Raw genomic sequence first — 16445 nt, 5'->3', positions numbered from 1 at the left:
CTTCGGTTTCCTCCCACACACCAAAGACATGATGGTAGGTTAATTGGATCTTGTCTAAATTGGCCCTAGTATGTGTATTGTACTTATGAATGTGAGTTAGGGACAGGGACTGATTTGAATGTACAATACAGTAAGTCCCCTACTTATGAACAAATTATGTTACGGGAGTCCAATGTGTTTGTAAGTCCAACAAAGACAAAGGCTGCAAGCACCGATCAGTTTGTTCTGGCGGGGGGATTCCCCCTGTCATAACACAATAGCACAGCTGGGGAGAGCGCTGCAACAACATGGCTTGTGTTGGTACAGCGATCTGTATTTTTTTTTCATTTAGCCCGCTGGGTTGAAAGAAATAAAACTGTACAAACACAAGTTCACATCTTTGAGAGTTTGCAACTCGAAGGTTCGTATGTCGGAGACTTACTGTATATACGTGTAAAGTGCTGCGTAAATTGACGGCGCTATATAAGTACCAATGATAAATAAATTAGTGCTTGCCTTGGAAGCTAGATAATGGGACCATCAGCGCTTCCTAAAAAAGTATTTCACTTTCTAAAGGCTTTCATTTTAGTTTTGGACCAGATTTGTTGAACAACCATCAGTTTCCTATATCATCTATCAGGGGCACAAATGACTGTTTTTTTTTTCTTACAGTATAAAGAATGCAGCTGGAAGGATGAGACTTCGTCCATCAAGAAGAGTGAGATATCAGAAAATATTCCTTTTAGGAGGACTTAATCTTTAATATTAGATTGTTGTTGCCTATAAATATGTTGATGACAAAATCCCTGCCATAAATAGAAACAGCACTTTGGTATCATAAGCATGGCTAAGCACTCGCTATTTCTATCAAACTTACTCTTGTGTTAAATCCATCTGCATTCTGAGTGATTTTGTAGAGCTGTGGAAACCTTAGCATGCTGTCTTGGCTGCAGGATCGCTCACAGATTCCCAGTGTGAAAGGCGGTAAGGCAGTGAAAATCTGTCAAGAGAGTAATAGTGATCACTACAAAGGTGATAACAATGTGGAAAGAGGACAGGAAAGACCTAAAGAGGTTGTTAATGTGTCACAACGATCCAACAACTGCCCTGCCCTATGAAGTACTGAGCAGCGAAGTAGCAAGAGTCATACAGTCCTATATTTGCATTGTAATAGGCTCTTATTATGCACATGTAATTTTATGTTTTTTTTTTATATATATATATATTTCGTTAGTAATGGTTTATTAATTTGCCTTACGCAAGTTATGTAATTAACAAATATTCTTTGCCAAACTCTTTTCAGACCTACCTAGGCCAACATTCTTTCCAGTCAGTCTGCCAACCTGCTAAGAGCCTACGGCAGGGGTCTCAAACTGGCGGCCCTCCAGTTGTTGCGAAACTACAAGTCCCATCATGCTTCTGCTTGTGGGAGACATGCTTGTAACTGTAAGCCTTGCAATGCCTCATGGGACTTGTGGTTTCGCAACAGCTGGAGGGCCCTGGTCTACGGTGTTCGTTTTTGAACATCCCTCATTATACACCTTTATTTGACATCATTGTCTTTATGCCCATCACATCATTAAAATTACTATTTTGAGAGGCTATGGGTACCATGTTGCTTATCTTCTGGTCTTTGAGAAAACTTGAGGGGTTTTGGTCCCAGGTATGAGATATTATCAAGCAGCTCAATGACTACAACTTTGGTTCTAATCCGGCCAGGTATGTTCTTCACTACTCACATTTCTCAAAACTTAAATACAAAAATTCAATGTTGGTCCACCTTCTAAATGCCACAAGGGCCTGTAATCCAGCCCTTTGGAAGCAGGCCCCCTACGATCTTGTTATGGCTCACCAAAGTAGCTGATATTAACACCATGGAGAGTATTACCGCAACCTTGCGAGGTAAAGAGGAGAAATGTGATAAAAAATGGTTTTATTGGTCCCTTTATACCTGTTCTAGGGAATATGGCTCTGTGCTAGTAGAGGAGGTGTAAAGACCCTAAAGCCTACCTTTCCCTCCCCCTTCTTCCTCCCTTTTCCTCTCTACTCCCTTTTTTTTTCTTTCTCTCTCTTTCTTTTTCTTGCGTTTTCTTTCCTTTGTATCTATTACTCTCTGTTAAGAAAATTGACGCACGGTCAGAATGGTAGAGACTCAATTGTCTGCTATAACTGATATTTCATGACACGGAATATGACTTTTGTGTCTTGGGTGCTTACTCAGGATGAGACTTACGTTGTGTATTTTATAACTGGCTAATGTTTCTTGCATGTCTGTTTTGTACAAAAATTGTTTAGAATAAAATAAATAAAGAAATAATTAAAACTGCCACCTATTGCCGGTGTAATGAAGAGAAATCACAAAATGGATCAGGAATCTGACACTCCCAGTATTACACGGACAATCAGCAGTACGGGCGGCAGAATAGGTATTTATCTTTATTTGTAGATATATAGTTTATATAGTTCACTGGGTTATTAGCCTGCGACAGTTTGATGCTGTTTTGTTGACTTAGCTGGGCTGAACATACACCAGATCGGGTAAAGTAGCAGAGCACCTTAATGCTGCAAACCAGTTAGGTATCATTATGAACCGGTTCCAGCCTGAGTACGATGCTTAGCCAATCGAAGAGCCCAGTAATGAAGAACATGCCAATAGCAATGTAGCGATACCCCCGAAGGATCCGCTGATTTGTTTTTGGGATTGGCATATTGAGTTACCCTAATGTGGCGTATGGGTGCGCAGGTGGATAACAAAGCAGTGAGCGAAAGTCCAGACAGTGAATAAAGAGTTTTCCAATGCTTTATTCCAGGCCAAACACGGCCAACATCAACATTAAGTGGGAAGAGCAGGTTGATGAAGAAGAAAGAAGAACCTTGCAGTGTCAGGCCCGGATATTAATTGAGCAGTGCTTGCTCAATATAGTGCCAAACTGTTATTCGTCGCCACTCTAGTTGGAGTGGGTAAAGTGCCCCCGGACAGACCCATTTCACAGACCTGGCAGCCGAAGCGTCACTTAGGATTTTCTGGGAGGAACAGATCTCTCTCTCAGACCTGGCTCTAGGGCCTCTGCCACAGGCCAATAACTTTAGGTGAGCTAGATGGATAGATTGAGCGAATCCTCCCAGTAGGTTTGTAGCATAGGTCACCGGATGACAGCAGCACGTACCTGTCACCATTCCGGTCACCAGATCCCCGATTGGCTCACTCAAGCCCTGTTGGACAACCTGCCTCCGGGTTCCCCTCAAGCCGGCTCCCCAATCGAACAGCACCCAGCCTGGGATCCTTTCAATAGAACCGGGAATCCAGTAAGTCACTGGAGTCCCTTTTTACCTCAGGATGAGGGTTTAGGTAGACTGCAATTTTGGCCTGGTGGCCTCGCTGGCGGGGTCCATGGATGCGCGCACCCTGAAGGTGGATGCCGCACCTGGAACCGGGACCCTGCGAAACTTGGTCAGCACATGACACCTGTCACAGATATACACTTCTCTAAATGGCTGCTGGGGAAAGTTGCTCTGCCAGAACCCCTCTGGCGCCAACTGCCGGCCAGGGATGGTATTGCATCCCTGGAGCACAGACTGACCCAGTGGACGTTTCTGGAGTGACAGAAGTCCCAATTTTAACAAATTCAGAATGGGAGCAAAGTAACTCTCCCATTCCCCACTAACTTTAGCGTAGTGCCCATACTGAAAGTAAGGGGGCGCTACAGCAATATTTGACCATCTGATGGGCTTCACTATGATAGTAGGACCCTTCGGGGTAAGACCGCGCTATATTAAGATACCTCTCAACTCAACTCAACTCAACTCATCTTCTGTTTAACATTTTCGAGTCACTCATTGGGATCATTGTCCACTGATGGCCGTTCTCTTCCTTGGATGATCAGCTGTTCATGTTAGATTTCTGGGTGTGTTTGACCATTATAATTTATGGTCCTACTTATCTGCTAAGAGGTGTATTTAAGAGGGTGTTGCTGGTGGTGGATCACTTTACCTGTTTACATTGCACAGTGCAGTCAGTTTCTAGATGGATTGATTTATTTCACCTATGGACTATTCACCAATTATGGATTTTCCAATTTTGTTTTGCTGATGTATGCTGGTTATCAGTTGTTTACATGCAAAGTATATGCGCATTTGCACGCTTGCACTTTATTATTTATCTTGATGTTATCAGTTCCTTAGTAGTGTATTTGATGTTTTGTAAGGAGGTATTTTTTCACTTCATTTGCACATTTATATTTTAAAAGTTTTTGTATGATTACATTTATTTATAAGCACTGCTTACTGTATATGTTTTTTTTATATTGTGTATTAGCTGGTATCACAGCTAAATGAGTGGCTGCTACCTTTTTTTGTAGTATATGACCATGTGCAGATTTTTTCAATTTCTTAATTGTTTTAATTTTTTTTCATTTTAATTTTTTTATTTTGTTTTTTCAATTTCTGTGTATTTCAACCTACACAGGTTCTATTTCTGCAGCAGCACCACCAGTGGTGAGTTTGCTAGCAGGGTTATTTTTTTTATTTTTTTTCAGAAGAATATATTACAGAATAGATTGCTGTCAGAAGATTACGTTTGTACATGGAAGCATCATTGCTGTGATGATATATTCCCTATGTTGCAATAGTCTTTCTGTGTAAAAAGTCTAGTTTATTTATTCACACGCATATATGAAACTTTGGAATCACAAATGAACATGAAGCAAACCTGCTCCATTCAGGTCACCTTTACACTTTTGCATTGTTATTCAACTGTGCAAGACCTTAGTGGCGCTCCAAGCCTGAGGTACAGTATAATGTGCTTCCTACTGGACAAAACATGTCAGGGGCATGGCCAGTGGAGCAGCGCTGGCAAAGGCCATTATCTACACTTGTATGCACTGAACTGGGCGAGCGGCATCTCACATTTTCTACACACTTATTCAACTGCGTGTTATCATGCACGATAATGTGGCACAACAAATCTTGTGTATGCACATTGCAGTGCATTGCCTTTTAAAGTGGTTGTATACCACACTTGGAGATTTTTACCTACAGGTAAGTCTACAATAAGGCTTACCTGTAGGTAAAATGAATATCTCCTAAATGTGAACTGTTTAGGAGATATTCACCCTGCATGCAGCCGCTGACGTCAGTGGTGAATGTGTGCCGAAGGTCCGGCGTATCAACCGAGGGCATGCGTGCAGGAGTGACATTATGATGGCTCCGACCTCTTACAGCACCGGAGCCTGCGAACCCAGAAGTAACCCTGGGGGAACATCTCAGCCCCCTTAGTGGTGACCGGTCTCTGCTGCAGGGGCTTCGTTCTAAGGTAAGTATTTCATAATGAGTTAGCATGCGGTGCATACTAGCTCATTATGCCTTTGTCCTACAGTTTTTTTCTTTTTTCTTTTACACCCGCTTTCCTTGGAACTAAAGGCAAACTTTTTTTCCCCAGATAGAGTAAGGGAGGGTTTCTGCCATCTTTGTCCTATTGGCAAGATAAAACTTCACTTCCTGTCCTGGTCCACGGTGGCCAAGACCATACAGCGATTTAACAGGACAGGTTAAACTCAGAATAGGCCTCGCCATGAACGACCAAAGATGTTGAGTGCACATGCTCAGCGTCATATGCAGAGGTTGCCATTGGTAAATAGACGTATGAGTGCTGCCAGAATTGCTGCAGAGGTTGAAGTGGTGGGGGGTCAGCCTGTAAGTGTTCAGACCATACGCTGCACACTGCATCAAATTGGACTGCATGGCTGTTGTCCCAGAAGCTAAAGATGATGCACAAGAAAGCCGGCAAACAGTTTGCTAAAGACAAGCAGACTAAGGACATGGATTACTGGAACCATATCCTGTGGTCTGATGAGACCAAGATAAACGTATTTGGTTCAGATGGTGTCAAGCGTGTAGCAGCAACCAGGGGAGTAGTACAAAGACAAGTGTGTCTTGCCTACAGTCAAGCATGGTGGTGGGAATGTCATGGTATGGGGCTGCATGAGTGCTGCCGGCACTGGGAGGCTACAGTTCATTGAGGGAACCATGAATGCCAACATGTACTGTAACATACTGAAGCAGAGCATGTACCCTTCCCTTCAGAGACTGGGCCGCAGGGCAGAATTCCAACATGATAACGACCCCAAACACACCTCCAAGACAACCACGGCCTTGCTAAAGAAACTGAGGGTAAAGGCGATGGACTGGCCAAGCATGTTTACAGACATAAACCCTATTGAGCATCTGTGGGGCATCCTCAAGCAGAAGGTGGAGGAGCGCAAGGTCTCTAACATCCACCAGCTCCGAGATGTTATCATGGAGGGGTGGAAAAAGACTTCAGTGGTAACCTGTGAAGCTCTGGTGAACTCCATGCCCATGGGGGTTAAGGCAGTGCTGGAAAATAGTGATAGCCACACAAAATATTAACACTTTGGGCCCAATTTGGACATTTTTACTTAGGGGTGTGCTCACTTTTGCCAGCAGTTTAGACATCAATGGCTGTGTGTTGAGTTATTTTGAGGGGACAGCAAATTTACACTGTTATACAAGTTGTACACTCACTACTTTACATTGTAGCAAAGTGTAATTTCTTCAGTGTTGTCACATGAAAAAATGTGAGGGGTGTACTCACTTTTGTGAGATACTGTATGTACATCCCTTTAGGCCTCGTACACACGATAGGTTAACCAGAGGACACGGTCTGATGGACCGTTTTCATCGGTCAAAACCGATCGTGTGTGGGCCACATAGGTTATTTAACCATCGGTTTAAAATAAAGCCAACTTGCTTTAAATTTAACCGATGGATTCCTAACCGATAGGTCAAAACTGATCGTTAGTAGGCACAACCATCGGTTAAAAATCCACGCAAGCTCAGAATCAAGTCGACGCATGCTTGGAAGCTTGAACTTCATTTTTTTCAGCACGTCGTTGTGTTTTACGTCACTGCGTTCTGACACGATCGTTTTTTTAACCTATGGTGTGTAGGCGTGACGGACCATCAGTCAGCTTCCTCGGTTAACCGATGAAAATGGTCCATCGGTCCGTTCTCTTTGGACGGACTGATCGTGTGTAGGCGGCTTTAGTCGTGTTCCTATTGGGACTATATCACCCAAAAAAATTTTTTTGATGCAGGGGGGCCTTAAATCTGACTTGTATTGTGCAGAATTCTGGGGAAATTGGTGAGTCAATCACAAAAGCAGAAAATAATGTTTCTGGGGGGTGTTCTGTATACATTCTGTGGCCATAGGTAGCCATATTGCATTGCATTTTCAGAAAATTTGAGCGACTGCAGATTAAAAAAGAAAGGTAATTTTTAATAACATTCAATTTCAATATGACTTGTGTCGCAATTATATACACTATATTATTCTTATTTGCTATTTTTTTGGATGAACACAGAGGGCTCACTTATCATAAATGTGCAACACAGTGCAACAAGCATCGAAAAGTGGAAAAGCATATATTAAAACACACGTATAAGTGTGAGGTTGCCCTCATATTGCATTCAGCATCAACCAATCTAATTTTTATTCTTCTTTGCCTTTTTTGTAAGTTAAAGGGGTTGTAAAGGTAATTTTTTTCCCCCTAAATAGCTTCCTTTACCTTAGTGCAGTCCTCCCTTACTTACCTCATCCTTCCATTTTGCTTTTAAATGTCCTTATTTCTTCTGAGAAATTCTCACTTCCTGTTCTTCTGTCTGTAACTACACATAGTAATGCCAGGCTTTCTCCCTGGTGTAGAGAAAGCCTCTTGAGGGGGCGAGCAGGAGTGTCAGAACGCCCACTAACACATAGCTCCTTTCTCTATCTGCAAAGTAGAGAGCATCCTGACTCTCCTGCTCGCCCCCTCCCCCCTCAAGAGGCTTTCTCCACACCAGGGAGAAAGCCTTGCATTACGGTGTGTAGTTACAGACAGAAGAACAGGAAGTGAGGATTTCTCAGAAGAAATAAGGACATTTAAAAGCAAAATGGAAGGATGAGGTAAGTGAAGGAGGACTGCACTAAGGTAAAGGAAGCTATTTAGGGAAAACATTTTTTACCTTTACAACCCCTTTAACTTATATAATTATTTTTTAATGTTACATGTGTTAACTTGGTCTTGCCATTTTTGTGGTATTTTAGTAAGCCATTTTTATGAATGACCTGGGATACTATGTCCTTTCATCCCGCTAATCTCAAATTCCGAGAAATAATTGTGGAATAATACATCCTTTGTTATGCTGGGCCTGAGGTGTCTCTCCAGAGCTCACTGTCCACTGTAAGCGATCTTTCCTCCATTTATCTGCAGTTTCAGTCATTAGCGGACACTGTAGTATCTGTCATGCATTCAGTGTGCCTCTAATCCCACTCACATCCTAGTGATTTCTAAAGCTGTTTTTTTTTTTCTTAGCTTCACTTTCATACGGCTTTCAGAAAAGGTACAAATTGTCACCAGAAACCAGACCAGATGACACATTAGAAGTGGCCATTTTTGGCTCAAGAACTTGCTCTGCTGTATTATCTGGGGAAGTAAAATACACAGCATTTTAATGTTGTGTCTATTGACTGGGAAAATGCACAGCTGTGTACTTGTAGCTGTATGATGTCAGCGAAACAAATGGAATTAAGTGGCACACATAGAAGGGCTCCCAGACTGGCTAATGACTACAGGCATTGACTGTTAATTAGATACAACTCTAAAGTGTATGTAGACATACAGGTATGTAATTATTCGGCTGTTGTTAAAGAGGTGTCATCAATATCTGAATTTTTATTTATGGAGATAGTTTTTTTTTTAATCACTTCAGCTCTTCAGGAATATTTACCCCCCCCTTCATAACCAGGCCATTTTTTTGCGATATGGCACGGAGTTAATTTAACTGACAATTGTGCGGTCAAGCGACGCTGTACCCAAATAAAATGTATAGGTAAATAGAGATTTCTTTTGGTGGTATTTAATCACCTCTGCAGTTTTAATTTTTTGCACTATAAACAAAAAAATTAAAATTGTGAAAAAAAAAAATGTTTTACGTTCTGCTACAAAACATATCCAATCAAAAACTGAGAAAATCGAATTTCTTTATCAATTTAGGCCTATATGTATTATGCTACATATTTTTGGTCAAAAAATCCCAATAAGCTTCTATTAATTGGTTTGCACCAAAGTTATAGCGTTTACAAACTATGGGATAGATTTATAGAATTCTTTTGGCAGAGATCAGCGAATTATAGCAGGACTGCGACATTGCGGTGGACAAATTGGACACTTTTTGGGGACCAGTGACACTAATATAGTGATCAGTGGTAAAAATATGCGCTTTCACTGTACTAAAAACACTGGCAGAGAATGGGTTAACATCAGGGGAGATCAAAGGGTTAAATGTGTGCTTAGGGAGTGCAGTGCATACTAACTATTGGAGAGGTGCTTGTACTATGGAAAGACAGAGATCCATGTTTCTGCTTTGCAGGATCACACCCTTTCCTTCTCACAGAATGGTGATCTGCCTTGTTCCGCCAGTGTGCCGATCAGCGGGTCCTGGCAGATATTGCGTCCACTGATTGGCTCCCGCTGTGTTCAATCACAGAGGGAGCAGATCGCTGGCGGCACGCACATGCGTCCCAGACCGGAAAGTGTAGGATCACGTACAGGTACGTGATCGTGCCTGGGAGAGCCACCTTGCCACCTTATACAGTATATGCAGTATACGTTCAGCAAGCAGTTAAGGCAGCCCATACATTGATCATGTTTTTTTATTCAACCAGTGCTTTGAATGAAAAAAATTTAATAAACTGGCTGTGCCACTGGGTCCTAACAAATCCAAGCTAGAATGATAAATGGTTTTCAAAATTTGTGACAAATAAATATCTGAAAAGTGTTGGGGTGCATTTGTATTCAGCCCCCCCCCCCCCAGTCAGTACTTTGTAGAACCACTTTTCGCTGTTCGTTTTTTTCACACATAGAATGTTGCTTTTAGGCCAAAAAGTTCAATTTTGATCTCATCTGACCAGAGCACCTTCTTCCACATGTTTGCTGTGTCCCCCACGTGGTGTTTTGTAATCTGCAAACTGGACCTCTTATGACTTCCTTTCAACAATGGCTTTCTTCTTGCCACTCTTCCATAAAGGCCAGATTTGTGGAGTGCACGACTAATAGTTGTCCTGTGGACAGATTCTCCCACCTGAGCTGTGGATCTCTTCAGCTTCTTCAGTTACCATGGGCCACTTGGCTGCTTCTCTGATTAATGCTCTCCTTGCCCGGCCTGTCAGTTTAGGTGGATGGCCATGTCTTGGTAGGTTTGCAGTTCTGCTATACTGTTTCCATTTTCCGATGATGAATTGAACAGTTCTCCGTGAGATGTTCAAACAACCTGAAGCAAGCCTGGAGGTGAAATCATCAACAGGCAACACATTTCTGAATAGCTGATTGGTTCCTTTTTCAAGCAATGACTCCGGCTTGCTGTCCACGCTGGATGCTGATCCCTTCCTGCTGACGTCACTTCCTGGATTCAGCTTCCATGCTGTCTCAGACAGCCTAGCTGTCTTCCCAGTATCCAGGAGAGTTGTGTCTTTCGGCCACTTCAGAATATACTGCCACAGAATTACACCTGCGGATATCACTGAGACTCATTGGGACTACCAGAACGCTGGACCACCTGTCATATTACTAATATGATGTGCTTCTACCCTTTTGTAAGTGTTTTTAACCCTTTTGGGAAATATAACGTTTTACTTCTGAACTTAGAGGCACCTTTTTTTCTTTGCATTTTACTTCCAGAATTTGCTTCTCTCTTCAAGTGCTGCCGAAAGTGCATGAAAACCCTCTTATATTTCTACATAGACTGATATCTACACACTTTTATCCAGCTCAGTTTCAGGGTCTTGGCAATCTTTTCTTATAGCCTAGGTTATCTTTATGTAGAGCAACAATTCTTTTTTTCCGATCCTCTTTGCCACGAGGTGCCATGTTGAACTTCCAGCGACCAGTATGAGAGAGTGAGAGCGATAACACCAAATCTAACACACCTGCTCACCATTCACACCTGAGATATTGTAACACTAACAAGTCCCATGACACCAGGGAGAAAAAATGGCTAATTGGGCCCAATTTGGACATTTTCACTTAGGGGTGTACTCAATTTTGTTGATAGCGGTTTAGACATTAATGGCTGTGTGTTGAGTTATTTGGAGGGGACAGCAAATTTACACTGTTATACAAGCTGTACACTCACTTTACATTGTAGCAAAGTGTCTTTTCTTCAGTGTTGTCACATGAAAAGATAAAATAAAATATTTACAAATATGTGAGGGGCGTACTCACTTTTGTGAAATACTCTACATAGAAGCTCAATGCACTATTTCTTCTTTGTGCTTTCTTATTACCCTTAGTTGAAATGTATGCATATACCATAGTCAGTAATCTTCCCTTCCACATAGCTTATTATTCACATTCAAAAGCAAACAATCCAAAATTAATATTAGGCTTCCCCTGTCTTTTTAGTGATAGCCACACCCCACTGTATTTACAACCAGGACCAAAAATGAAATTAGACTTTTTAGTTTTCCACAAAAAATTAACAATCTACTGCAGTGTTAAAAACATAAAGAGCATATCCTATATTTAAAGGAAATTATATGCAGAAGAAGAAAGGCAAAAGTCTCAATAACAAGGGCACTCATGTATTGTAATTTGTATGTCTTTTTAGAGAGCCGCTGTTTCTTCTTCTTCTTTTTTTACATTGAATTTGGCAATATGATTAAGATATACAAATTTGTTTATGTGTGTATTTAATGTAGAAATGTTATGGGTATTTCCTACTTAGTTTTTGATTCAAAAAACTTTCCAACCAGGATTTACATTTACCTAACTGGATAACTGGATTCAATTAGAAAAGTGTAAATTCTGTCTGAAAGGCCCCTTTCTCATTGGCTACAGTGTACGTTTTTTTTTGGTAAAGTGAGGAAAATTTTGACTGATTCAAACTAGGCTGGATTCATACCTGAGTTTTTGTTTGAGTATTCTTGTGTCTGTAAACAAACATATTAGAAGCTTATTTGGGGTGTTAATTAGCCAGATTCAGGTACGGCGGCGCATCTTTCTGGTAGCTTAGCGTATTGTATTTACGCTACACCGCCTTAAGTCAGAGAGGCAAGTGCTGTATTCACAAAGCACTTGCCTCCTAAGTTACGGCGGCGTAGCGTAAATGGGGCCGGCGTAAGCGCGCCTAATTCAAATGAGGGGGCGTGTTTTATGTAAATGGGTGGTGACCCGACGTGATTGACGTTTTTTACGAACGGCGCATGCGCCGTCCATGTACATATCCCAGTGTGCATTGCTCCAAAGTACGCGGCAAGGACGTATTGGTTTCTACGTGAACGTAAATTACGTCCAGCCCCATTCACAGACGACTTACGCAAACGACGTAAAAATTTCAAATTTCGACGCGGGAACGACGGCCATACTTAACATTGTAAACGAGGGGGGACCAATGCGCAAAACCAAACCAACCTACGAGCATATAAATTACCAAAATAAATACATTTATTATTACTTAGTTCCTATTTGCAAGCGCTACTACACCCCCCCTTGTATACATACTTAACATTGACTAGGCCAGCTATTTGTTCGACTAACTTTACGCCGGAAAAAGCCATACGTAAACAACGTAAAAAAAATGCGCCGGGCGCACGTACGTTCGTGAATCGGCGTATCTAGTCATTTACATATTCTACGCCGAACTCAACGGAAGCGCCACCTAGCGGCCAGCGGAAAAATTGCACCCTAAGATACGACGGCGTAGGAGACTTCAGCCGCTCGTATCTTAGCCTAATTTAAGCGTATCTGGTTTCCAGAATACGCTTAAATTTAGGACGGCGTAGATTCAGAGTTACGTCCGTGTATCTACTGATACGCCAGCGTAAAGCTACCTGAATCTGGCTATCTATGTGTATTTAAGCATCAGGAATTTTTGGTTCAGTCAATGAAAAGCAGTAGAGTGAGGAGACCAGTTCTTACAGGCTAAAAAATGCCCCCTTATGAGGAGTTTAAACCTTTCATTGACTATGAATAGCTGTCTTGTTAGTTCGTCAGGTAGTATTTATGGTACAATGCCCAGGTTATGAAACACATGATGGGCTAAGAGAGAAGATCAGATCCATACACGGGGAAAGTGTGAATCGTTTTAGGAAGAAATATTAATCGGACTTCTGTGTTTACAAGTGAGTGTAAGGAGCAGGAACCAGAGGTAGTGAAACTGAGTTCCACCAAGTTCCATCTGAAAAAAAGCCCTGGTGGCAAGTGTATTGCGAACATGAAAACCAGAAGACAACATGTTATTTAACGTTAGACCAATACTACTAGACAAATGTGAAAACATCATCCCAGACCTCTGCCGGGGGAATGGTGCTTGATTTATGGAAAATGTGGTTTTATACCGAATTTACATTCACAACAACGGTTTTAAATATGGGGCATCTGCTGCAACAGAACAAGATGTTTTCTCTCAAAATACAGTTTAACATAACATGAAAACACTGACAGTAAGATAATGGATTGCGATTAACATCACAGACAGAACTAGTGAGGGAATGTTGTTCCCACTTTTATGTGTAATCAAAAACCAAAAATGAGTCACTTACCACATTGTACAAGCCAATGCACCATCGTTCAAACAAGATTTGTCCAGAAAATCCATTAACAAATGCGAACCAAAGCTGAAACATAAGACAGAGGTACAATATTATATTTTGATACTTCACTAAATGTTTCCATATATCGGGGGGAATGGGAAGGGGGGGCAGACGTTGGAATGTGGACCACCAGCTGGATACAGCTGTGTGATCTTGCTAGAATGTAATTACCATTGTTGTTTCAAAGTCGTTCTGCTCAAATCAGCCTGTTATGGTGAATATTTTACCTGGGCTGTTTTGGGCTCTGTGGCATACATCAGTTGTACACGCTTTTCTGCACACTGTGTGCATAGTCAGGAAGATCACAAATAATGTTCACCAGATGCATGTTCTTCCACCAGGGCCTTGATTAAACGATCAGGTCGCTCTGCACCATAATACAAGCATTCTAGAAGCTTATATACAAGTGTGCATGTTGTGAGCCCATGTCTGGGTCTAGTATTACATTTTTATTTCCTCTTTTTTGTTTCAGTACACCTGTGGATTTGCAGCAAACAAAATGCTGCAACAGATGAGAACAGGAACGCCAGGCAACCCCATTTTTTCATATGAAAGCTGTAGTCTCACCTAACGTTAAAGGGCCAGATTCTTGTATCGCGGCGTATCTTTGCGGCGGCGTAACGTATCTGATTTACGTTACGCCTCCGCAACTTAGACGGGCAAGTGCTGTATTCTCAAAGCACTTGCTCCGTAAGTTGCGGCGGCGTAGCGTAAATCAGCCGGCGTAAGCCCGCCTAATGTAAAATAACCATGACCCGACGTGATTGACGTTTTTCACGAACGGCGCATGCGCCGTCCGTGGAAATCTCCCAGTGTGCATTGCTCCTAATACGCCACAAGGACGTATTGGTTTTGATGTGAACGTAAATTACGTCCAGCCCCAGTCACGGACGAGTTACGCAAACAACGTAAAATTTTCAAATTTTGTCGCGGGAACGACGGCCATACTTAACATTGGTACGCCGCAATTACGCCACCGTATAGCAGGGGTAACTTTACGCCGGGAAAAGCCTAACGTAAACGGCGTATCTGTACTGCGTCGGCCGGGTGTATGTTCGTGAATTTGCGTATCTAGCTGATTTACATATTTCGACGCGTAAATCAGCGTACACGCCCCTAGCGGCCAGCGTAAATATGCAGTTACGATCCGACGGCGTAAGAGACTTATGCCGGTCGGATCTAATAGAAATCTATGCGTAACTGATTCTATGAATCAGGCGCATAGATACGACCGGCCGGACTCAGAGATACGACGGTGTATCTGGAGATACGCTGTCGTATCTCCTCTGAGAATCTGGCCCAAAGTGTTTGTTTTTTTTTACATTTGAAAAAAGTATGGAGTGGTCAAGACACCTTTTTCAGGTTTTTCCTTTCTGTCCCGAAGGGGAGATTTCCCTTAATTTCCACTCCCAGGGACAAAGCAAGAGAGTAAGAGGAGATTTCTCACACTCTTGACAACTGTCACCAGAGCAGGTTTACCCATTGGAAGGTTTCCTCTCAGCATCTATTCCAGGTCAATATTTTTGGCTTTCCCATCAGTTACTGTAGTGGAAACAATGGTGACCAGGAGCAATAGTGCAGACAAGATGAAGTAGATGGCCACACACTATATAATTGGAAATCCAGTAGCTTTATCCACTTGACCTCTAGAACATTTACTCCCCTTCCTGACCAGGTCATTTTTTGCGTTATGGCACTACGTTACTTTAACTAACAATTGCACGGTCGAGCGACGATGTACCCAAATTAAGTTTATGTCCTTTTCCCCCACAAATAGAGATTTCTTTTGGTGGTATTTAATCACTTCTGCGTTTTAAATTTTTGGCACTAAAAACAAAAAAAGACAGACACTTTTGAAGAAAATTTTTTTTTTTACTTCCTGTCATAAAACATATCCAGTAAAAAAAATAGAAAAAATAAAATGTCTTCAAGTGTGCGACTAGTACATGACAGTCCCGGTCTGCCTGGTGGATTGACATAGAAGAGACCGGGTCTGTCATGTACTAGTCGCACAGGAGATCACTGCGCAGTGGCACCCAAAAGTGGAGAAAGAGTCCGCTTGACAGGGAAAGGTTTTTTCTTTTAATTGCTACAGCCTGCAGATCACAGCCTTCTCTATGCTTCCGCCCACCCCCCTCCTTTCCTGCTGAATCGGCCGGACTGGCCCCCCAAAAAAGTACCCATGCAGCAGCCTAAGCAGGCTGGGAAAAGTAGTATTGGCTGTCCCCCCCTCTGCCTCAGCTCGCAGCGCCTTACCATCGCCTGTCACTCAGCCACAGACAGAATGGCCATACTCCATTCAACTGCTCGGGCTGCTCTGTCTGTGGCTGAGTGACAGGCCCAGCCGGGAGAGCGCCCTGCACTCATGGGTGTCTGAGAGCCCGCAGCCAAATGCGGGAGACTCCTGCAGCTCGCAGGGAGACTTGAGATGTCTGCAGACCTCAGACTGCGAGATGGAGAAGCAAGACAAATAATCAGTCAGATGTGTTGCAGTGCCTATGTGTTAACAACTTGCTAACTTACTAACAGACATATCAGCGTGGATGTCACACCACTTTCTCAAACTCAACCTATCCAAAACCAAGCTCATAGTATTTCCTTCCCCATGTAATTCAAGATACTAACAATAACTTGCAAAGCCACCCACAACTTGGCCCCTAGCTACATTACTACCCTAGTCTCAAAATACCAACAAAAATGTCCATCCCCAAAAAAATCTGTTCCTCCCAAGACCTCCTGCTTTCTACCTCCATTGTCACCTCATCCCACGCCCGTATTCAGAATTCTCCTGAGCCTCTCCTATCCTCTGGAATTCTCTGAC

At 42.4% G+C, this 16445-nt stretch overlaps 1 protein-coding gene across 2 annotated transcripts in view; it reads right to left on the bottom strand.

The window, feature by feature from the left end:
- Positions 1–16445, bottom strand: part of ATP8A2 (ATPase phospholipid transporting 8A2) — an 899065-nt gene that overhangs the window by 222431 nt on the left and 660189 nt on the right. For both annotated transcript variants that reach the window (XM_040340493.1, XM_040340494.1), the window contains 2 exons: positions 13574–13648; positions 857–979 (listed from right to left, as the gene is read on the bottom strand). In XM_040340493.1, coding sequence (XP_040196427.1) covers positions 857–979; positions 13574–13648 — 198 coding nt within the window. The remainder of the gene's footprint in view (positions 1–856; positions 980–13573; positions 13649–16445) is intronic.

Source organism: Rana temporaria, chromosome 2 (assembly GCF_905171775.1).
Source record: "Rana temporaria chromosome 2, aRanTem1.1, whole genome shotgun sequence".
In the NCBI taxonomy this organism is placed as follows: domain Eukaryota; kingdom Metazoa; phylum Chordata; class Amphibia; order Anura; family Ranidae; genus Rana; species Rana temporaria.
This window is presented reverse-complemented; position numbering and strand designations above follow the sequence as displayed.